Here is a 22,236-nt window from a genome sequence, read left to right as displayed (position 1 = left end):
AAAAGGGAATTGGATCACTACCTGACAAGGAAATATTTGCAGGAACATGGGGAAGCAGCACCCGGTGAGTTGGCTTTGCTGCAAGGTAGCACAGCTACAGTGAGCCAGACGGACACCTCCTGTGCAGTAACCATTCCAAGCTTCTCTGATCTGACAGTTTCTCTGTTGCTGTGTGGGGTAGGGGAAGAGGGTGATCGTTCTTTTAAAAAAAAAAATTGTTCTGCAGTTTCAACCCGGTTTCTTGAGAGGAAACCTGAAGGTGCTCACTGTCAAATCTTTTGCAGAGAGGCTTCAAAGTAACTGATGTGGGAGTGGTCAGATTGTCACAGTGTGGTCACTTGTGCTGTGATTCCTCGAGACAGTGAAGAAGGAACCCGGCTGGTTTCTGGAATGTCAATGTGATTTGGTTCAGGCATCTCCAGCTCTCTGATAAAAGCAAAAAAAAACTGCGGATGCTGGAAATCCAAAACAAAAATAAAAATACCTGGAAAAACTCAGGAGGTCTGGCAGCATCTGCGCAGAGGAACACAGTTAACGTTTTGAGTCCGGTCTTAGTTTCTTTAGATCAGTTCATTCGGTGCTTTCTGTATTCTACAACACGCAGTCCCTTGTACTTGCCAGTTGCTATCTCCAGCTCTCTGCTGACCTCTGGTGGCAGTATTAACACGAGATCCGATTGAAACGTTCAAGATCCTGAGGTGGGGCTTGACTGAGTGGATGCTGAAAGGTTGTTTTCCTCTTGTGGGAGAGGCCAGACCTGGGGGTCTGGAGTAATTATGGTTTTATTCAGCATGTAATATGCCTGTTAAGGAAGATCACATGATCTGTAGTAACCAATAGGAGATTAGCATAGGCTACCTCAGCAGTCAGCGTAGAGATGGAGTTGGAGTTGAAAGCTCATGTGTTGTTGCTGCAGAGTATGTTGTAAATAAACTTAATGTTTCCACCCAAGAAGTGACTGCAGATCAACTCCATCACTAATAGTACAACAGGGACACAAAATAAGGGTCTTAAAATAAGGGTCTCCCGTTTAAAGCGGAGATGAGGAGAATTTTGTTTTCTCCAGATGGTTGTGAGTCTGTGGAGCTCTTCCCCAGAGTGCAATAGAGGCAGGGTCATTGAATATTTTTAAGGCAGAGGTAGATAGATTATTGACCAACAAGGGAGTCAGAGGGTATCAGGGGTGGGTAGGATAGTGGTGTTGAGACCACAATCAGATCAGCCGCGTTCTTATTGAATGCTGGAGCAGGCTCAAGGAGCCTAATTTTGTATATTCATATGTTCATTTTCCTTGAGGGAATTGTAATAATTTCTCTTGGAGCACAGTCTTAATGGAAAGCAAGAGACCGACATCAGGGACCCTGGGTATATATTGACCTAAAGGAAAAGGATTACTTGAGGTCAGTGGGTAGCACTCTCACCTCTGAGCCAGACAGTTGTGGGTTCAAGGCCCAAAAATTTGGCCTGATGCTCCAGTGCAGCACCGAAGGACAGCAGAACTGTCAGAAGTGTCACCTTTCAGATGAGATATAAACTGAGACTCTTTCTGCTTTTTCAGATGGATCTAAAAGACCCCATGGCACTATTTTGAAGAGCAGCATTAGCAGGAAGGTTATGCCAGGTGTTCCAGCCAATACTTATTCCTCAATCAATACCATTAAAATAGATTACCCAGTCGTTATCTCATTGCTGTTTGTGGGAGCTTTCTGTGTGCAAATTGGTTGCCGTGTTTATTACATTACAGCAGTGACTACACTTCCAAAAATATTTTATTGGCTATAAAGCGCTCTGAGACATCCTGTGGTTGTGAAAGGCACTATATAAATGCAAATCTTTCTGTTTAGCACTTTTCATGACCTCAGAGTGTCTGAATGCACTTTATAGCTAATTAGGTACTTTTGGCGTGGAGTGTCTCTTGTTACATACGAACACAGCAGGCAATTGTGCACAGCAAGCTCCCACAAACAGCAATGAGATCAGTGAGCAAAAAAGTCCTATAAGTTCATGTTGCAGCAATAAGACTCGCTGTGTGAAGTTATCTAAGCAGCTGTACAGATTTAACAGGACATAGAAGAGCAAAATACTGCAGATGCTGGGAGTCTGAAATAAGAACAGAAAATGCTGGAAATACTCAGCAGGTCAGGCAGCATCTAGAGAGAGAGAAACAGAGTTAGGTTTCAGGTCGATGACCTTTCATGAGAGCTCTGAAGTCAAAAGAACATGTCTGAGTAAAGGCAAACAATAAATTCTTTTAACCACACAGGCTGGGCCCTTTAAAATGGATTAGACAATGACATTCAAATCAGATACAAGTTTGTTGCTTATTGCATCTCACTTTAGAATGTGTGATCTTAGATTGTGTGATTTAGATCAATAGATGATTCTATATGTGTAAAGCCCTTATTATAAGATATATATTACAGGCATATAGATTGTAGATAAAATATATGCCTATAACGCACACACACAGCCACACACATATAGATATAATTCATTTCCATGCTGTATATAAATACATATCTAATAAATAACTTTAGTTTCACATGAGGGTTAAATGTCCCATTAAAGTTTTGACATAACATATAAATATGTATTACTTTTTATAGTCATTTGACACAACTGAGTTACTTGGTTAATGCTGCTTTTAAGAAAAGATATATGATCCTGAGAGCACTAAAAGTCACACCATATTAGTCAGATTGTATCGTCAGCCCAAGAACAACCAGTTAATTAAGAGACCAGACATCAGTTAATGCTGCAGTTTATCACCCTATTCCCTACAACGAGGAGAGCCATGTGAGAGAGCATTTGTAAAATAAATTAAAGATGTGACCTCTGACCTTGAACCAGCTGAGTGAAGATGGGTGGAGCGTATTGAAGTCACTGTTCGGTCCACTGGGGGTTCGGTGTAGCGCTTTTTCCTGTTGAGCTATCCTGTTTGGAGATCTGAATGTAACCTCCCGGGATGAGGGAAATAGTCTCTGCTCATGTCAGTTGGTGCAATGAGAAATCCTTGGTTGTCAAGAAACCTTCCTTCAGATATCAGTCAGCCAAAGGTTTAAACCATGATGAATTATGGTTCGAGCTATATCTCTAGAATGAGATGAATGGATTTTAGACGATAGAGTCAGTGAGGTCAAATAGTACATCAGCTAGCAAGTCAAGAATTGGCAGATATATGTTTAAGTCAAGATAAATTGGATGCTTTTGTGCTGGGCCATAAATACAAAAAGAATCATATGAGCCAGTCTATCCCATATGCCAGAAAGATGAATCTAATTTAAAATATTCAGCAATAAAGGTGGTAAATAATACAGATTAACTGTGATCGATCAACAAAAGACATAAAATAATGCAAGCCCATGGGGACGAATAAGACAAGACATGAGACCAAGTAGAGTTCATTGAGAGCAATGAACTGACCTTGTGCTGGACAAGGCTGCATTGTAAGCAGAATTGTAAATGTGTGACTGACTTCACTGTGATTTATCACATCCAGAGGGATCTTCCTTCATTGTGCTCTTTCTGAGAGAAACCATTTCTTACAGAAAACAAGAACAAAGCAAGGACTGCCCCATGCTTGCACCCCCCTTCCCCAGCCCCTCTCTCCAAGCCCCTCTCTGCCAGACAAGGATCCCTGTCTGAGCTCCTCCAGTGTAGCACCAATCAGGTACTTTTTCCAATTGTCACCTTTGATGGGGATGTGAAGTCTCTTAGATTAATTGACGTTTGCAGCACAGAAGGAGGCCATTCGGCCCATTGTGACACACTGGTCAACAAAGATCTGACTACACTAATCCCACTTTCCAACACTTGGCCCATAGCCCTGGAGAGTTTCTGACTCAAGCCCCCTTTCAGGCAAAGGGTTCCAGACTCCCATCACCCTCTGGGTGAAAAAAATTCTTCTCAACTGCCCTCTTAGCCTTCTACCTCTTACCTTAAATCTATGCCCCATGGTTATTGATCTCTCTACTAATGGAAAAAGTGCCTCCCTATCTGTGCCCCTCATAATCTAATACTCCTCTATCAGGTCCCCTCTCAACCTTCGCTGCTCCAAGGAAAACAACCCCAGCCTATCCAATCTTTCCTCATAGCTCAGACCCTCCGGCCCAAGCAGCATCCTGGTGAATCTCCTCTGCACCCTCTCCAGTGCAATCACATCATTCCTATAATGTGGTGACCAGAACTGCACGCAGAACTACAGTTGTGGCCTAACCAGCATTTTATACAGTTCCAGCATAACCTCCCTGCTCTTGTATTCTATGCCTCAGCTAATAAAGGCAAGTATCCCATATCCCTTCTTAACCACCTTATTTACTTGCCCTGCTACCTTCAGGGATCTGTGGATATGCACACCAAGGTCCCTCTGATCTTCAGTGCTTTCCAGGGTCCTACCATTCATACTGTAATCCCTTGCCATATTAGCCCTCCCCAAGTGCATTATCTGACACTTTTCTGGGTTGAATTCCATTTGCCACCACTCTGCCCACCTGACCAGTCCATTGATATCCTGCAGTTTACGGCTATCCTCCTCACTATTTACCACCCTACCAATTTTAGTGTCATCTGTGAACTTCTTGATCATACCCCTTTACATTTAATTCTAAATCATTTATGTACACCACAAACAACAAAGGCCCCAGCCAGTGGAACCCCACTGGAAACAGACTTCCAGTCACAGAAACATCCCTCTACCATCACCCTCTGCTTCCTGCCTCTCAGCCAATCTTGGATCCAACATGCCATTTTGCCTTGGATCCCATGGGCTCTTACTTTCTTGACCAGTCTTCCATGAGGGACCTTATGAAAAGTCTTGCTAAAGCCCATATAGTCCACAACAAATGCATTACCCTCATCAACACTCCTGGTTACATCCTCAAAAAATTCGATCAGATTTGTCAAACGTGACCTTTCCCTTACAAATCTATGCTGACTATCCCTGATTAATCCATGTCTCTCCAAGTGCAGATATATTCTGTTCCTCAGAATCCTTTCCAGTAACTTCTCCACCACCGAAGTTAGACTGACTGGCCTGTAATTTCCTGGTCTATCCCTTTTTTAAACAATGGGACGTGGTTAACAGTCCTCCAGTCCTCTGGCACCTCACCTGTGGCCAGAGAGGATTTGAAGATTACTGCCAGGGCCCCTGATATCTCTTCCCTTGCCTCCCTCAACAGACTGGGATACATCTCATCCAGGCCTGCAGATTTATCCACTTTTAAGGCAGTTAAACCTGCTAGTACCTCCTATCTGTTAATTTCCTCTAACACTTCACAGTCCTCCACCCTGATGTCTACCTGCATCATCCTTTTCCATTGTGAAGATTGACGCAAAGTATTCATTGAGTTCTGTACCCAAGTCATCTGGGTCCACACACAGATTACCTCTATGGTCCCTAACTGACCCTACTCTTTCCCTAGTTATTCTCTTGCTCTTTATATAGTTTTTAAAAACCCTTTAGGTTTTCCTTTATTCTACCCATCAATGCTTTCTCATGCACTCTCTTAGCTTTCCTAATTTCTTTTTTAAGATCCCCCCTGCACTTTTTATACTCCTCTAGGGCCTCTGTCGCATTGAGCCCTCAGCATCTGCCATAAACTTCTCTTTTTCTCTTAATTCTAACCTTTATATCCCTTGACATCCAGGCTTCTCTGGACTTGGACCCCCTTTGTCTTTACGGCAACATATTTGCCCTGTACTCTCACCATTTCCTCCTTGAATGCCTCCCACTGCTCTGACACAATTTTATCTGCAAGTAGTTGCTCCCAGTCCACTTGAGCCAAATCATATCTCATCTTAGTAAAATTAGCCTTTCCCCAGTTTAGAACTTTTATTCCCAGGCCAACCTTATCTTTTTCCATAACAATCCTAAATCTAACTGAGTTATGATCACTATCTCCAAAATGCTCCCCTACTGATACACCTTCCACCTGTCTGGGCTCATTTCTGAATATTAGGTCCAGAACTGTCCCCTCCCTTGTTGGGCTTTCTACATACTGGCTGAAAAAGTTTCCCTGGATGTAACTTAAGAATTTTGCTTCCTCCCTACCTTGCATACTAGAACTATCCCAGTTAACATCTGGGGAGTTAAAATCCCCGACTATTACTGCCTTATCATTCCTATACTTCTCTGAAATTTGATTACATATTTGATCCTCTATCTCTCCCTGTCTGGGGGCCTATAGTAAACACCCAACAGCATGTTTGCTCCTTTTGTGTTTTTTACTTCTACCCATATGGCCTCATTTGATGATCCTTCCAAGATAGCATCCCTCCTCACTGCTATAATTGATTCTTTGATCAATATTGCGACACCACCCCCCCCCCCCCACCTTCTATCCCCCTCTCTATCTTGTCCGAATACCCTATAACCAGGAACGTTGAGCTGCCAATCCTGCCCTTTTAACCAAGTCTCGGTCATAGCTATGATATCATGTTCCCACGTGCCTATCTGTGCCCTCAGTTCGTCTGCCTTATTCCTCAGGATCCTTGCATTCCACTTAGCCTTGCTAAAATAATTCCTTTCTTATCAAACCTGTGTCTCCTCTGCCTTCCAGACTCACTTACTAGCGTTTTAACTTCTAATTCCATCTCAGCTTCTCTACCCTCTGAACTACCTTTCAGGATCCCATCTCCCTGGGTGGAGAGGTGGAAGGTTTCTGACAAGCTGAGCTATAAACATATGGTAATTTGTGCTTCTTTCTCTTTCATGGGGGTGTGGGCGTCGCTGACTAGGTCAACATTTATTGCCCATCCTGAATTGCCCCTGAGAAGATGGTGGTGAGCTGCCTTCTTGAGCTGCTGCAGTCCCTGTGGTGTAGGTACACCCACAGTGCTGTTAGGGAGGGGGTTCCAGGATTTTGACCCAGCGACAGTGAAGGAACAGCGACATATTTCCAAGGCAGGATGGTGAGTGACTTGGAGGGGAACTTCCAGGTGGTGGTGTTCCCTTGGCCTTCTAGATGGTAATGGTCGTACCCAGAAGGGAAAAAAACAGTAAAAACTAGGAAATAAGAATACTGGTCCGAACTGGTCTTATACACCTTAAAATGGAACACCAGTAAAACTGGGAAATAAGAGTACAGATCCGAACTGTTTTTCCCTTCTGGTTGGGTTTGGAAGGTACTGCTTAAGAAGACTTATGCGGGGAAACCCTTTCAAACCATTTTTAAGTGAGCCATTCCTAAGCAGTTTTATCAATGATGGAGTGTGTTGAATGTGAGGCATTCTGTTGGTAGCAGTTACACACTGTAATAGAATTATAGTGACAGATTAGATTGAGTGAGCAGGCAATCTTTCAATGGGAGGGATTCAAGTGACATCAGAAACAGTGAGAATTAAGTTCTAACTGATTATTAACATCGCATGGTCCACAGTATTCAATTGCAGTCATCTCACATATTTTCAGTTTATATACACTAATTGTTACTTGTTATTAATAACATTGGCAGCATTGTAAAGGAAGTCCCTTGAATTGGTAGATAGGGGCATGTCACTGGGGCTGAACTGGTTAAATATTATGACTTGCTTTTATAAAATACAGAGTAACAACATCATGTATTTCACTGAAGGGACTTATGTTTCAGTTTTCAGGCCAAATTCTAAGGAAACTTGCACTTCTGTATATATTACAGTAAATGCTATTGTCTCAATAGAGCAAAAACTCACTACGATGCTCCTGTCGGTAATAATTGTATCATTAATCTGTCACAGCGTTAAGTACGTGTAATCTGAACATTCTGTTCAACTGTTATTATCTTATTGAGAATGTGGGGCCAATTTTCACATTCTGGTGTAAGGCAGCTCTGGATGATTAAGAATGGGTGCAAGTCTCATTAGAATTGTAATGTGCTAATAGTGGTAAGTTTTGGTGGGTGAACCAGTGAACCAGCAATGGTGACATAGTGGTACTGTCACTGGACCACCAAGCCAGCTAATGCTTGGGCCACGTGAGTTTGAATCCTACTGCTGCAACAGGGGGAGTTTGAGTACATTTAAAAAAAAATCTGGTATTTAGAGAAGAAAACTAAAGAAACCTAATCTGCGCAGGAGTGGCAGAGCTACCTGGCATGTCTGGCCCTTTTCCCTGGCTGCTGACATGACCTGGGGCAGCATAGGGTGTTATCAAAGAGAGCGGCCACCCCGTAGATCAGCATTGCAGCATGCCTGGAAGGAATCGGATGCAAGGTTGCAACAGGCCACTACTGTCACTGGCAATGCTACCGTGGTAGGACAGGCTGAGGAAGCTTTAATTTAGTTACTTAAGTTATTTTAGTTATTTATTAATTAAGTTAATGAGACGTACAGGGTAACTTTACTTACTTAATTAGTCATTGTCCACAAAGAACCATAGGCATCTCTTTCCAATAGAGAGAGAAAGAGAGAGAAAATTGGTTAGATAGTTTTAGGGGCACTACTCCACATCCAGTGTGGGGCAAGATAAGGGGCAGGCTTCCATGAATTACCACTGCACTTTTTCAGTAGAAGAATGGAGAACAAAGGCAAGGAGAGTATAGTGAACATTATAAACCACTGGTTTGGCCTCAACTGGAGTATTGTGTCCAATTCTGGGCACTTCAGGAAGGCATTAGAGGGGGTGCAGGAAAGAACAGTTCCAGAGGCCAAACCAGTGGTTTATAATGTTCACTGTACTCTCCTTGCCTTTGTTCTCCATTCTTCTACTGAAAAAGTGCAGTGGTAATTCATGGAAGCCTGCCCCTTATCTTGCCCCACACAGGATGTGGAGTGGTGCCCCCTAAAGGGACTTCAGTTGGTATGGATCGATTAGAGAAGATGGAGCTGTTCTCCTTGTGGAAAAGAAGGTTGAGATGAGACTTGACAAGAGATATTCAAAATCATGAGGGGTCTGGACAGAGTAGATAGGGAGAAACTATTCCCACTGGCAGAAGAGCAAGAACAAGAGGACACTGATTTAAGGTGAAGGGGAAGAGAACCAAAGGCGAGATGAGGAAAAAACTGTTAGAATCTGGAATGCACTGTCTTAGATTGTGGTGGAGGCAGATTCAATCTCAGCTTTCAAAAGAGAGTTGGATAATCATCTGGAGGGAAAAAAGTGTGCAGGTCTATGGGAGGAGGGGGGAAAGAGAGAAAGTGATACTATTTGTGTTACTCTTCCAGGTAGATGACATAATGCCTGCATTTATACATTTGTACCTTATTGAATTAGATAGAATTTTACCACACCAGAACAGGCCATTTGGCCTTTCAGGTATGTTTCTGCTCTAACCTTACTTCACCTCACCCTGTCAGCATATTTCTTCTATTCCTTTCTCCCTCATACACCTATCTAGGTTCCCTTTAAACATACCTATGTTGTATGTCTCAACCACTCCGTGCGGTCCCAGGTTCCACATTCTCACCACTCTCTGAGATAACCTCAGGGAATACAGTCAATCAGGTTTTGTTTTCAAGGAATCATCCAGCATTGTGGCTAATCGGGCACTCGAGTAGCTTACTGCCTGTTGCCCTTTGTCTCCTTGTTGCCTGACTAACCCAAATGGCTGGCAATAGCCAGCGGCTGACAGGAAATAAGGGAGAGGGAGTGGGGGCAACACTCACCCCTCAAGCGAGATGGCTGGTGAAGTCAGAGTTGCCATATGAGGTGAGAATTGTCCTGTTTGCCACTCCCCTTTGGACAGCATTGCCTGGCACAGCTGACCATTACTGGCACTGGCATGATCCTGACAATAGACGTCACAATCCTCTGGTTCCCTGCAAATTCAAAATGCTTGCATGTGGAGCTCCTCTGACACATCCTGTAGACATGTCTCCACCTCAAACAGAGGTGTGAGGACACGCGGGTAGGTGCAGTCTTTCTCCCTCTCTTGAAGCATTACTTGACCAACACATAATCAAGGGACTGCCTTTTAAATGGAATCTGGTGCTATTCCTGAAAACGGTACTGTCATCTAAATGATAACAATGGGATAATGGCGGGTGCGTTTTATACTGATTGAAAACCCAACCAGAAAATTAATTGAGGCACTAAAATCGCAGAAAATGAGCTAAATTTTTTTTAGCTGCGAAGTGCTTTGTGACACCTAGAGGGTGTGAAAGACATGTTCTATGTGCAAATTCTCTTCTCTTAACTGTTGCATGGATTAGGAAATCAATTTACTATTCAATCCCAAAAGTGAAAGTCATAATGATTAAGCAGAGTTTCATAGAATCATACAGCACAGAAAGAGACTATTTGGCCCATTTTGCCTGTGCCAGCTCTTTGAAAGAGCCATCCAATTAGTCCCAATCCCCCACCCCACTCTCTCCCCATAACCCTGCAATCTTTTATCTTTTCCAACTATATGTATACAATTCCCTTCAGAAAGTTATTGAATATGCTTCCACTGTACTTTTAGGGTTGACTTTCCAGATCATACCAATTCACCAGTTTAAAAAGAAACTCTCCTCCTCTCTCCCCACTCTTGGGCCAGAATTTTACAGCCCTGTCCTGGTGGGGACGAGACCATAAAACACAGCGAGCCATTCTTACTCCATTGACTTTGGCGGGAAAACCCTTCTGCCGTAAAATTACGCCCTTGGTTCTTTTGCTTATTAAACTTCATTATTGTTGCAAAATGGGATATCCAGCTCAACATTTAATCTGGTGCTTTTCTGCATAGTTTAGTGAAGGAAACAGTTATGAAAAATAGACATGCTTGTCAATGAATCAGTAATTACATTGCAAAGCAGTTACCTTGTTAAAGACAATTGCTAGTTAAAACAGGTGATAGGCATTGGTTCTTCCATCAAAACCATATAAATAGATACAGCTGGATCACTTGGGTGTGGGAGATACTGCAAGTGTGTTACACGGAAGAGCTGTCTTATGAATAAACCAACTTGTGGAAAAAGACTAGCTTTGGATTTGTTCTTCCATGACTAGTACTTATTGTGAGTGACAATGAGGTCTTTTAAAATTGTTTGACATCACAATGCCAGAGCAACATCATAATTTATAGTGTAATAAATACAACCATTGAATAGCAAATGCTGGAATTACACAACAGCCTTTGTGCAGAGGGAAAACAGCTTTGGACACAACTACAAAATGAAAAGATGGACAGGCAGGTTATCAGAAAGAGAATAAAGCAGAGGAAGAATGTTAAAAAAGAAAAAAAAAAACAAATCCAACCACAAGAAGTTAAAGGGCTGAACAGCCTGTGATGTGAAATAAAAGAATAGAAAAGAATAAAAGAAAGATTGGGGAAATTATCAAAGATTATCTCAGGCAGGGACACTTTAAAGAATTTGCTGAAGGGATCCGCGCACCTAACCAGAAAAGTGTTCTGACAAAGGGTTTTCAGCGAGAAGATAAACCCACCTTCCCCGGGTTACTGCCAGGCCCATGTCTCCACCACGCATTTTGGCGGTGGTAGCAACGTGGCAGGAAATTGACCTCTGATATTGACCTTCAAACAGCTTACATCTCAAAGCATAAAGATTGAGAGATTGACTTGGTCGTGTGAAGTGAAGAGATTGATCTTTGACATGAATTTTTCATGTCAAAACATCATTAGTGTGCGCTTAGCACATCTTGGTGGTGGGCCCAGCACTGAGCTTGCACCCAGCCAAGCCAACAGCAAGCGTTAACTCGAACCTACAGAAATACACGTTCAGAAAGCACTTCTGCTTGCCTTGCATTCCTTTCCCCATTCTCTCCGTTGTTCACTCTCAGATTGTTTATCGTTTTACTATCAGTAAATACTTTTAATTAAATCACTTGTAATGTTCTCTTTAACTGTTTAAATACTTTTTGTGTTATTTCCTCTGTGTCCATAATCTCCCCTTGTGCCCATGTCTGCATTTAATAGATTTTTTCAATAACCAGTCAGCTCAGCCTTGCAAGGCGAAGTAACTCATTTTCGATGCAGGAACTGTAAATGTAATATAAATTCTAAGCAAGGTTGAAAAATGGAATAAAGATCCAGAAAAACTAACATGACTAATAAGCGATGACAAACTCTGTTTTAAGTTCAGAGATTGTTGTCTGGCGCACTGACCTCTACCTCGCCGAGGTTGAGCGTCAATTCGCAGACACTTCCTCCTACCTCTCCCTGGACCATGGCCCCACCACTGAACATCAAGCCATTGTTTCCAGGACTGTCACTGACCTCATCTCCTCTGGGGATCTTCCTCCCACAGCTTCCAACCTGATAGTCTCCCAACCTCGGACGGCCCGCTTCTACCTCCTACCCAAAATCCACAAACAGGACTGTCCCGGCAGACCATCGTGTCAGCTTGCTCCTGCCCCACAGAACTCATTTCTCGCTATCTTGACTCCCTTCTCTCATCCCTTGTCCAGTCCTTTCCCACCTACATCCGTGATTCCTCTGACACCTTACGTCACATCAACAATTTCCAGTTCCCTGGCCCCAACTGCCTCCTCTTCACCATGGATGTCCAATCCCTCTACACTTCCGTCCCCCACCGGGATGGTCTGAGGGCTCTCAGCTTCTTCCTTGAACAGAGGCCTGAACAATCCCCATCCGCCACTACTCTCCTCCGTCTGGCTGAACTTGTTCTCACACTGAACAATTTCTCCTTCAACTCCTCTCACCTCCTCCAAATAAAAGGTGTGGCTATGGGTACCCGCATGGGTCCCAGCTATGCCTGTCTCTTTATGGGGTATGTGGAACATTCCTTGTTCCAGTCCTACTCCGGCCCCCTCCCACAACTCTTTCCGGTACATCGATGATTACTTCGGTGCTGCTTCATGCTCTCGTCGGGACCTGGAAAAATTTATTAATTTTGCTTCCAATCTCCACCCCTCCATCATTTTCACATGGTCCACTCTGACACTTCCCTTCCCTTCCTTGACCTCTCTGTCTCAATTTCTGGTGATAGACTGTCCACAATATCCATTACAAGCCTACCGACTACAACAGCTACCTCGACTACAGCTCCTCACACCCTGCTTCCTGTAAGGACTCTATCCCATTCACTCAGTTCCTTCACCTCCGTCACATCTGTTCCGATGATGCTACCTTCAAAAACAGTTCCTCTGACCTTAACCGAGGTTTTCCACCCGCGGTCGTTGACAGGGACCTCAACCGTGTCCGGCCCATCTCCCGCGCATCTGCCCTCACACCTTCTCCTCCCACCCAGAAACATGTTAGGGTCCCCCTTGTCCTCACTTATCACCCCACCAGCCTCCACATTCAAAGGATCATCCTCCGCCATTTCTGCCAACTCCAGCATGATGCCACCACCAAACACATCTTCCCTTCATCCCCCTGGCGGCATTCCATAGGGATCGTTCCCTCCGTGACACCCTGGTTCACTCCTCCATCACCCCCTACTCCTCAACCCCCTCCTATGGCACCTCCCCATGCGAACACAAGATATGTAACACCTGCCCCTTTACTTCCTCTCTCCTCACCGTCTAAGGGCCCAAACACTCCTTTCAAGTGAAGCAGCGTTTCACTTGCATTTCCTTCTACTTAGTCTACTGCATTCGTTGCTCTTAATGCGGTTTCCTCTACATTGGAGAGACCAAACGCAGACTGGGTGACCGCTTTGCAGAACATCTTCGGTCTGTCCGCAAGCATTACCCAGACCTCCCTGTCGCTTGCCATTTTAACACTCCACCCTGCTCTCTTACCCACATGTCAGTCCTTGGCCTGCTGCATTGTTCCAGTGAAGCTCAATGCAAACTGGAGGAACAGCACCTCATCTTCCGACTAGGCACTTTACAGCCTTCCGGACTGAATATTGAATTCAACAATTTTAGATCTTAAACTCTCTCCTCCATCCCCATCCCCTTTCCCTTTCTTCCCCTTCCTCCTTGTTGTTTTTTCCAATAATTTATATAGATTTTTCTTTTCCCACCTATTTCCATTATTTTTAATGTATTCCACCGATCATTTATCTATACCTTGTATGCCCTTTTAGTCTTATTTCACCCCACCCCCACTAGAGCTATCTGTACCTTGCTTGTCCTGCTCTCCACTCTTAATTAGCACATTCCTTTAGATAATATCACCACCTTCAACACCTCTTTGTTCTTTTGTCTGTGACATCTTTTGGTTATCTCCTCCTTTCACTGCTTGCTTGTCTCAACAACCACCCCCCCATCCCCATCTCTCCCACCACCCCCCCACCCCCCGCCCCACCCCCCCCCAACCCCCAACCTTAAACCAGCTTATATTTCACCCCTCTCCTATTTTTACTTAGTTCTGTTGAAGGGTCATGAGGACTCGAAACGTCAACTGTACTCTTCTCCGCCGATGCTGCCAGACCTGCTGAGTTTTTCCAGGTATTTTTTATTTATTTTTTGTTCAGTTTTAAGTTATTCGACAGTACCTTCAAGCTTCATGTTTTAGCAGTAGAGAACAGGTTTGGCAATTTGTACTACAAGTCAAATATCCTTTACATGTAAATCCAAAAACTGAACAAATACAAAAACTGCATTTAAAAAAATATCTCATCGACCTTTAGCGTGAGAAGCCACTGGCCCAAGCCAACTACACCTGATCTTTAGCGCAGGAAGTCTAGTTGTTTGCCTTTCCTTGTGCCCAGCTGTTGTGAGAGCTTTTGCTTCCGACCCAAGCCCTATTAAAGCAACTAATCTGCCCCTTGGGCAAATAACGATAATGATTCAAATGAAATCAGCAAGTCTTTGGGAGTACAGGTATGAGTGCCAAGTCCAGTCTGCCAGTGATTGCTTCCTCTTGCTTCACAAACTCTTTAATGTACACTTAGAGACACAAAACCTTTTCTCCAAAACGAAAACAGAAATACCTGGAAAAACTCAGCAAGTCTGGCAGCATCGGTGGAGAAGAGCACAGTTGACGTTTCGAGTCCTCATGACCCTTCAACAGAACTAAGTAAAAATAGGAAAGGGGTGAAATATAGGGGTGAAATTTCTCCAACTCATCATTACTATCTAGGTTTACAAAAGTCACTACTTGTTTATTCATCCCAACCATCCCCAATACGATGGTATATCACACCCGAAAATCAAAAATATTTGAATACCTGTAAGCTAAGTCTGGGTAATGTAAATGATCTACGCAAATTCCTACCAACTCCAAAGAGGTCCAGTGGGTAGCACTCTTTCATCTGAGTCAGAAGCTTGGGCGTTCAAATACCACTCCAGAGACTTAAGCATAAAATTTAGATTGTGATTCCAGTGCAGTACGGATCGAGGTCTTTCAGATGAGACATTCAGCCAAAGCTCCTCAGGTGGACATCAGGTGCTATTTTGAAGAACAGGGAGTGTTCTTTCTGGCATCCTAGCCAATATTTATCACTCAGCCAACATATAACAGATTTTCTGGTCATTGCCACATCACTTTGTGTGGGATCTTGCTGTGTGCAAGTTGGATCACTATCTTTTCTACCTTATGGCAGTGAAGACAGTTCAAAAATAACTTAATGGCTGTAAAAGCATTTTGGAACATCCTGAAAGGTACTGAATAAAAAGCCAGTCTTTCTTTCAGATTGAGCCATCACACTGCATCCTGGCTGCAGATACAATACAGTACCACATTTATAGTGTAAGTACATTCATGGGAAGCTGAAATTTCAACAGTGCCTTGGAGTGGTTCCAGCAATGGAAGCTGCTGCCTTCTAGCTAGGCTGAGGGTCAACTAGTATCCTAGAAAAAGTACTTTCACCTTGGTCCTGATGCATGCGCGCCTTCCACAATCAGGAGTTTTGAACAAGAGTGGGGCGGTTGGAATCATCAGTTCCTGTTAAAGTCAATGGGAGTCTGGGAATTTCTCCCATGGATCCAACCCAGAAGTTAGACCCAAAATGTGCCCTTTCCCTCACTTACTCTGCCAATGTCAAAACACCTGCCAATCTCATTAGAACATGCCTGAATATAAAATGGGTGCAAATCAGCATCAACAATCAGAGCCGGAGGGAAGTGCAAACTCACATCACTATCGAATCATAGAACAGTTACAGCATAGGAGGATGCCATTCTACCCGTCATGTCTGTGCCAGCTCTCTGTAAGAGCAACTAACCCAGTCCTATTCCCCCATTTCTCTCCCCATAGCCCTGCAAGTTTTTTTTTCTCTTTTAAGATAATTATCCAATTCTCTTTTGAAGGACTCAATTGGATCTGGCTTCACCACACTCTCAGGCAGTGCATTCTGGATTCTAACCGCTCACTGCTTGAAAGAGTTTTTCCTCATTTTGCCATTGCTTCTTTTGCCAATCACATCAAATTAGTGCCCTCTGGTGCTCAATTCTTCCACCAACAGGAACAGTTTCACCCGATCTTATATTCCTTAAGAGTGAAAATTGAAGTTTTAAATCATTCAGCCATCATTCATGCACATTAGGTACAGCATATTTAAGAATCTATAATTGGGAAGCTTTTCAATTTTTAACTAATGCTATAAAAATGTATTGATGGAAACAGAAAATGTGATGGAGGTCTCACTGAGAATAAATTTAAAATTACCACTCAAATGATTGGTTTAAAACAGCAGGAAAACTCCCTTGTTTGCTGGAACACTTGAATATTAGATCAAAATCTGAAGCAACGTTCGGAAGGAAACCAGTACATGAAGCTGTATAACTTGGAGACAGTCTTCCATTTCATGAGATGACGGTTTGTGCCTTGGTGTGCCGTGTGTTAAACATCAACTGGTGGGGCTCAGGAACTCCACTCTGATATGGCTGCCTGCAGGGAAAGACAGTGGGCTGAGAAGGTACACGATTCACTGTTCCCTATTTTCTCTGGGCCCCCTTCTCGGCCAGCCGATCTTTCCACTTCTGCTCGCTTCTTTAATGCCCTTCCAAACAGTCAGCCTCCAGAGGTCACGGCCATCAGCAACAGTTGCACAGCTGTCAGTATCCATGTCCGCCATCTTCCTAACTTGCTTGCAAGTGTCCTTGTAATGGAGGCATAGGCGGCCAGGAGGTCATGACCCAGCAGCCGGTTTACCGTACAGAAGGCCTTTGGATATACAGTCGTCATCCATCTGATGAGCGTGGCCGAGCCAGCACAACATCATTTACTTAGCAATGAGTGCAGGCTGGTGGGATCAGCGTGCTCCAGAACCTCTGAGTTGGTGACCTTGTCCTGCCAAGAGATGCCGAGGATACATCTGAGATGAGGCGGTGCTGTTATATGGGCAGAAATATTTCTGGGCAGAGGGATTGATGGTCGCAAAGGATCAGGGAAATTTGAGCGTCATAAGCACATTCCTCATTTAAATCCAAGTTTCCACAAGCTATTGACCATGTTAACTATTTGCGCCCCCAGTTATCCATATTGCTGGGCGCAAATTCATAAGAAATTCTGGCCAGTGACTACCTTGGCAGTGCAGGAGAATAGTCAGGACACAAAAATTTGGTCTTCAGATCAAAACTCCAGGCCTTTCCCTATAATTTACACTAATACTGAAAATCCTGCAGAAGTTAAACTTATTTTCTAAAGACTTTTTTAAGTGGACAAGTGAGATCCAAGTGAGAGCCACATCACATCAAAAATAACTTGCCTCCTCTGTTGATGGTGGGAGAGGCCGAAATGGGGTGGGGGGGGGGGGGAAGGAGGAGGGAGCTGGCTTTTGATTGGTCCAAAATCTGCACGGGGGCAGGTATCTCGACCAATTATAGCCCAAAGGGGTAATGACTGATCTAACCTTCATAGGCGTAACCATGGGAACTGGTGATGCGCCCCTACGCCTCAAAGGTTGCCATGGATGTTGCCTGTGACATGGGTATATTAAACCTCCTGCAAAGGTTAACAGAGTAAATTATACAGTCACGCTGGCGCAGCAAGGGTGGGCATCGCAACCAGCTTGGGGGATAGGGGAAGGTTTTGCTTAAATTTAGGGACACACACACACACACTGCAAGTGATCTTCCAACCCAAGATCCTAGCCAGGCAACGCCATAAAAGAAGGAAACCAATAACAGACTAAAAATGTCGCAGCAAGAGAACCAAGCTTTGGTGCTAGCCTGTGGAGAATTGAAACTGGTAATCAAATCGTCTCTTATGTGATAATATATCATCTATGTATAACATCAGAAAGTCGAAGTCACCTGGATGAAAGATTCGTTTCTTATAGAGGGAGAAATAGAATTTAAGTGCACAGAAAACCCCATTGAAAGTGGACTTGGGGGAGAGACATGGGATTAATGATGATGGAACTGGGGCAAAGGTTGTGCTGTTCAATGTGTCAACTTCATTACAAATGCTTTCTTTGGAAGATTAACTTCTGTTCCCTTCCGTGCGGGAATAACGGTGGATTATCTGCATTTGCAAAGGGGCTTTATTGTGGGGGTAACTTTCTCCCTATTGTTGTCAGTATGTACGTGTCAGAGTGATGTATGTCACGCCGGTGTTACACTGTTAGGGATACGTTCACGGTGCCGCTTATCCAAAAAGACTGATCCCAAACTCCCCCCACCACCAAACCAACCCCCACCCCCCCCCCCCCCCCGGTCTCAGTATTTCTTGCCTTTTAATTCTTGTTCAAGTGCAACTTCGCTTATGTGGTTTGCTTTAGTTACTGGGAGGTCAGTGAGGGACCAGAAATTTCAGCGAATCAGGATTAAAGGTTCTTTTAAATTTAAAAATATACCCCTCCCCGCCCCCAAAAATGAAACATTTCAATTATTTAAGCTAGGTTTAGCTCTTGGTTAATGCACCTTATGGAAAAGTGCATAGGGGGTGGGGAAATTGTTAATCTGTGTCTGGTGTTAATCACTTTGTAAAATGCTATTAATGGGATTTCTGGCAGATTTATGAGCTGGTCCTGGAGTATTAGGACCATCATTAGGCCCATAAGCCATTCTGGTTAGAGGTTGGCCTGTAAAAGTAATAGTATTTTTTTCCTTCCTAGTAGATTCAAATGGAGCATTAATGTCCATTAAAATAAAAAATAATATGCATTCTGGTTCAAGTACTCTCAAGTTGTGCTAGTTGATCAATCAGCATTGTAGAATCACAAGCCTGTATTTGGGTTGGGCCTGTACCCATTGGAGTTTAGAAGAATGAGAGGTGATCTTATTGAAACATATAAGACCCCAAGGGGATTTGACAGGGTGGATGCTGGGAGGATGTTTCCTCCTGTGGAAGAGACTAGAACTAGGGGACACAGTTTAAAAATAAGGGGTTTCCCATTTAAGACGGAGATGAGGCAAATTTTTTTTCTCTTGGTGGGTATTGGCCTAACATCAATTGTTGGGAAAATGCTGGAATCTATTATTAAGGAAGTGTTAACAATGCACCTATGGTATGGTTAGAACAAATCAACATGGTTTTCCTAAAGGGAAATCATGTTGAACAAATTTATTGGCGTCTTTTGCGGATGTAACTGGTAAGGGTAGAGAGCCAGTAGGTGTAGTACACCTGGATTTCCAAATGGCTTGCAATAAGATGCCACCCAAAAGGTTAATAAGCAAAATAAGTGTGCATGGAATTATAGGTAATACATTAGCATGGATAGAGGATTGGTTAACAAATAGGAAGCAGAGAGTGGGCATAAATAGGATTTTTACAAGTTGGCAAGTAGTGAAGTGTCAGTGCTGGGGCCTCTGCTATTTATACATTAATGACTTAGATGAAGAGACAGAGAGTAATGTATCTAAGTTTGCTGATGATACCAAGCTAGGTGGAAAGATAAGCTGTGGGGAGGACACAGAGAGGCTGCAAAAAGATATATACAAGATGAGTGGGCAACAAGATGGCAGGTATAGGGAAATGCGAAGTTATTCACTTTGGTTATAAGAATAGAAAAGCAGAATATTTTTTAAAAAGTGAGAAACTTTTAAGTGTTGATGTTCAGAGAGACTTGGGTGTGCTGGTACACAAAAAGTTAACATGTAGGTGCAGCAAGCAATTAGAAAGGCAAATGGCATGTTGGCCTTTATTGCAAGGGGATTGGAGTCCAAGAATAAAGAAGTCTTGCTAGAGTTATAAAGGGTTTTGGTGAGATCCCATCTGGAATACTGTGTGCAGTTTTGACCTCCACATGTAAGAAAATATATATTTGCGTTGGAGACAGTACAACAAAGGTTCACTAAATTGGTCCTTGGGATGAGGGAGCTGTCCTATGATGAGAGGCTGAGTAAATTGGGCCTATATTCTCTGGAGTTTAGAATTACGAGGTGATCTCATTGAAACATACAAGATTCTGAAGGGGCTTGATAAGGTAGACACAGAGATTGTTTCCGCTGGTTGGGGAATTTAAAACGGGGGGGCACAGTCTCAGGATAAGGGGCCGATCATTTAGGACTGAGATGAGGGGAAATTACTTCACTCAAAGGGTTGTGAATATTTGGAATTCTCTGTCCCAGAGGGTGGTGGATGCTTCATCGTTGAATATATTTAAGGCTGGAATGTACAGATTTGTGATTTCTCAGGTAATTAAGGGGTGTGGGGAGCGGGCAGGGAAGTGAAGTTAAAGCCCAAATCAGCCATAGTCATGTTGAATGGTGAGCAGGCTTGGCGGACCGTGTGGTCTACTCCTGTTCGTATTTCCTGTATTCTTGTGTTGGTTTGTGGAATTCTCTTCCCCAGAGAGCAGTGAAGGCTCAAGCTTTTAAAGCTAAGTTGGATTGAGTCTTGACTGATAAAGAGGTCAAAGGGTGTAGGGGGTAGACAGGAAAGAGTTGAGGCCACAATCAGATCAGCCATGATCTTATCAAATGGCAGAGAAGGCTCGAGGGGCCAAATGACCTACTCCAGCTCCTAAGTGTTATGTTTGTATTTTGGAGTAAGGACTCACCTCCAGGCAATGTAAGCATAACAAGGAGGCCTGAAGCAGCATTTTATTGACCCAGTAGTAAGGACCCAGGCTGGCACCTTCTGCTCATTTTGCTAGACAAAGTTAATAAAATTGAATTAACATTCTCTGGATTAGGAAGTATTTTAAATTAATAGTCTCTGAAATGCAACTGAACAAGGTGTAGTAAATGGTCAAGATACGCACGCTGATTTTCCAAATAAAAAGTGACGGACAAGATGCTGAACAAGTCCATTAACCTTGCATTCACGATACAGAAGCAGTACAGATAAGAATCAAAAAACTGTTCTCCCAGCATGAGAGGGTTGAGCTGCGAGGAAAGACGGGAGGAGATAGGGCTTTTAGTCTTAAAATACCATAACAGACAAGATCTTGTAGCGAGAGGATATATATGATTTGGTCTGAGTAATTTTGAGCTTTACATCAATGTTGAGGCTCAGTTTTGATCTACAAGAGAGTCAAGGGTTAAGGGGAAAGGCAAGAAAGTTAAGGCCGCAATCAGATCAGCCATGATCTTAGTGAATGGCAGGGCAGGCTGGAGGAGCCAGTGGGCCTATCCCTGCTCCTATTTTGTATGTTCTTACTGGCTCATAGTGTTGGCCAAGACATGGAACAAGGTGACATGGGCTACAGCTAAAGAGCATTTTAGGAGTCATGTCAGGGAGATCTTCTCTATGTAAAGAAAGGTCTTCAGAGACAGCATGGTTGAAGGCAAGCATTTCAGATATGGTTGAAGACCCGGAGAGAAGAAGTGATGGGGGAGTTGTAAGATTTTTCCTTGTTTGAACAGCTAAGGTGGTCAAATGACCTCCCATACCTACCTCGTGATGACCAGGGAGATAGAAGGATCCATTCTCCTTTGAGCATCAATTCTAAAAGCTTAAAAAAATGAGTTGACTCCAAGTGAACATCTAACTTAACTGGTCTGATGAAGGAGGTAGTTTTCTTTCTGTAAATTTCCTGCTTATATCTAATTAGCAACAGGAATCATTATACCTGTTATCTCTATCACATCTTTTTTTAAATCATTCATGGGATGTGGGCTTCGCTGGCTGGGCCAGCATTTATTGCCCATCCCTAGTTGTCCTTGAGAAGGTGGTGGTGAGCTGCCTTCTTGAACTGCTGCAGTCCATGTGGTATAGGTACACCCACAGTGCTGTTAGGAAGGGGGTTCCAGGATTTTGACCCAGCGACAATGAAGGAACGGCGATATATTTCCAAGTCAGGATGGTGAGTGACCTGGAGGGGAACCTCCAAGTGGTGGTGTTCCCATCTATCTGCTGCCCTTGTCTTTCTAGATGGTGGTGGTCATGGGTTTGGAAGGTGCTGTCTAAGGAGCCTTGGTGAATTCCTGCAGTGCATCTTGTAGATGGTACACACTGCTGCCACTGTGCGTCGGTAGCAGAGAGAGTGAATGTTTGTGGATGTGGTGCCAATCAAGTGGGCTGCTTTGTCCTGGACGGTGCCTCTTGAGTGTTGTGGGAGCTGCACCCATCCAGGCAA

The 22,236-nt window shown here is 43.5% G+C and overlaps 1 protein-coding gene across 1 annotated transcript in view; it reads left to right on the top strand.

The window, feature by feature from the left end:
- Positions 1-17,906: 17,906 nt before the first annotated feature.
- Positions 17,907-22,236, top strand: part of LOC121271963 (sorbitol dehydrogenase-like) — a 61,890-nt gene continuing 57,560 nt past the window's right edge. Inside the window, exon 1 of the mRNA XM_041178222.1 lies at positions 17,907-17,960. Coding sequence (XP_041034156.1) covers positions 17,907-17,960 — 54 coding nt within the window. The remainder of the gene's footprint in view (positions 17,961-22,236) is intronic.

The sequence above is a fragment of the Carcharodon carcharias genome, chromosome 32 (genome assembly GCF_017639515.1).
Source record: "Carcharodon carcharias isolate sCarCar2 chromosome 32, sCarCar2.pri, whole genome shotgun sequence".
Lineage (NCBI taxonomy): Eukaryota > Metazoa > Chordata > Chondrichthyes > Lamniformes > Lamnidae > Carcharodon > Carcharodon carcharias.
Note: the sequence above shows the minus strand (reverse complement) of the source record. Positions and strands in the feature narration are given on the sequence as shown.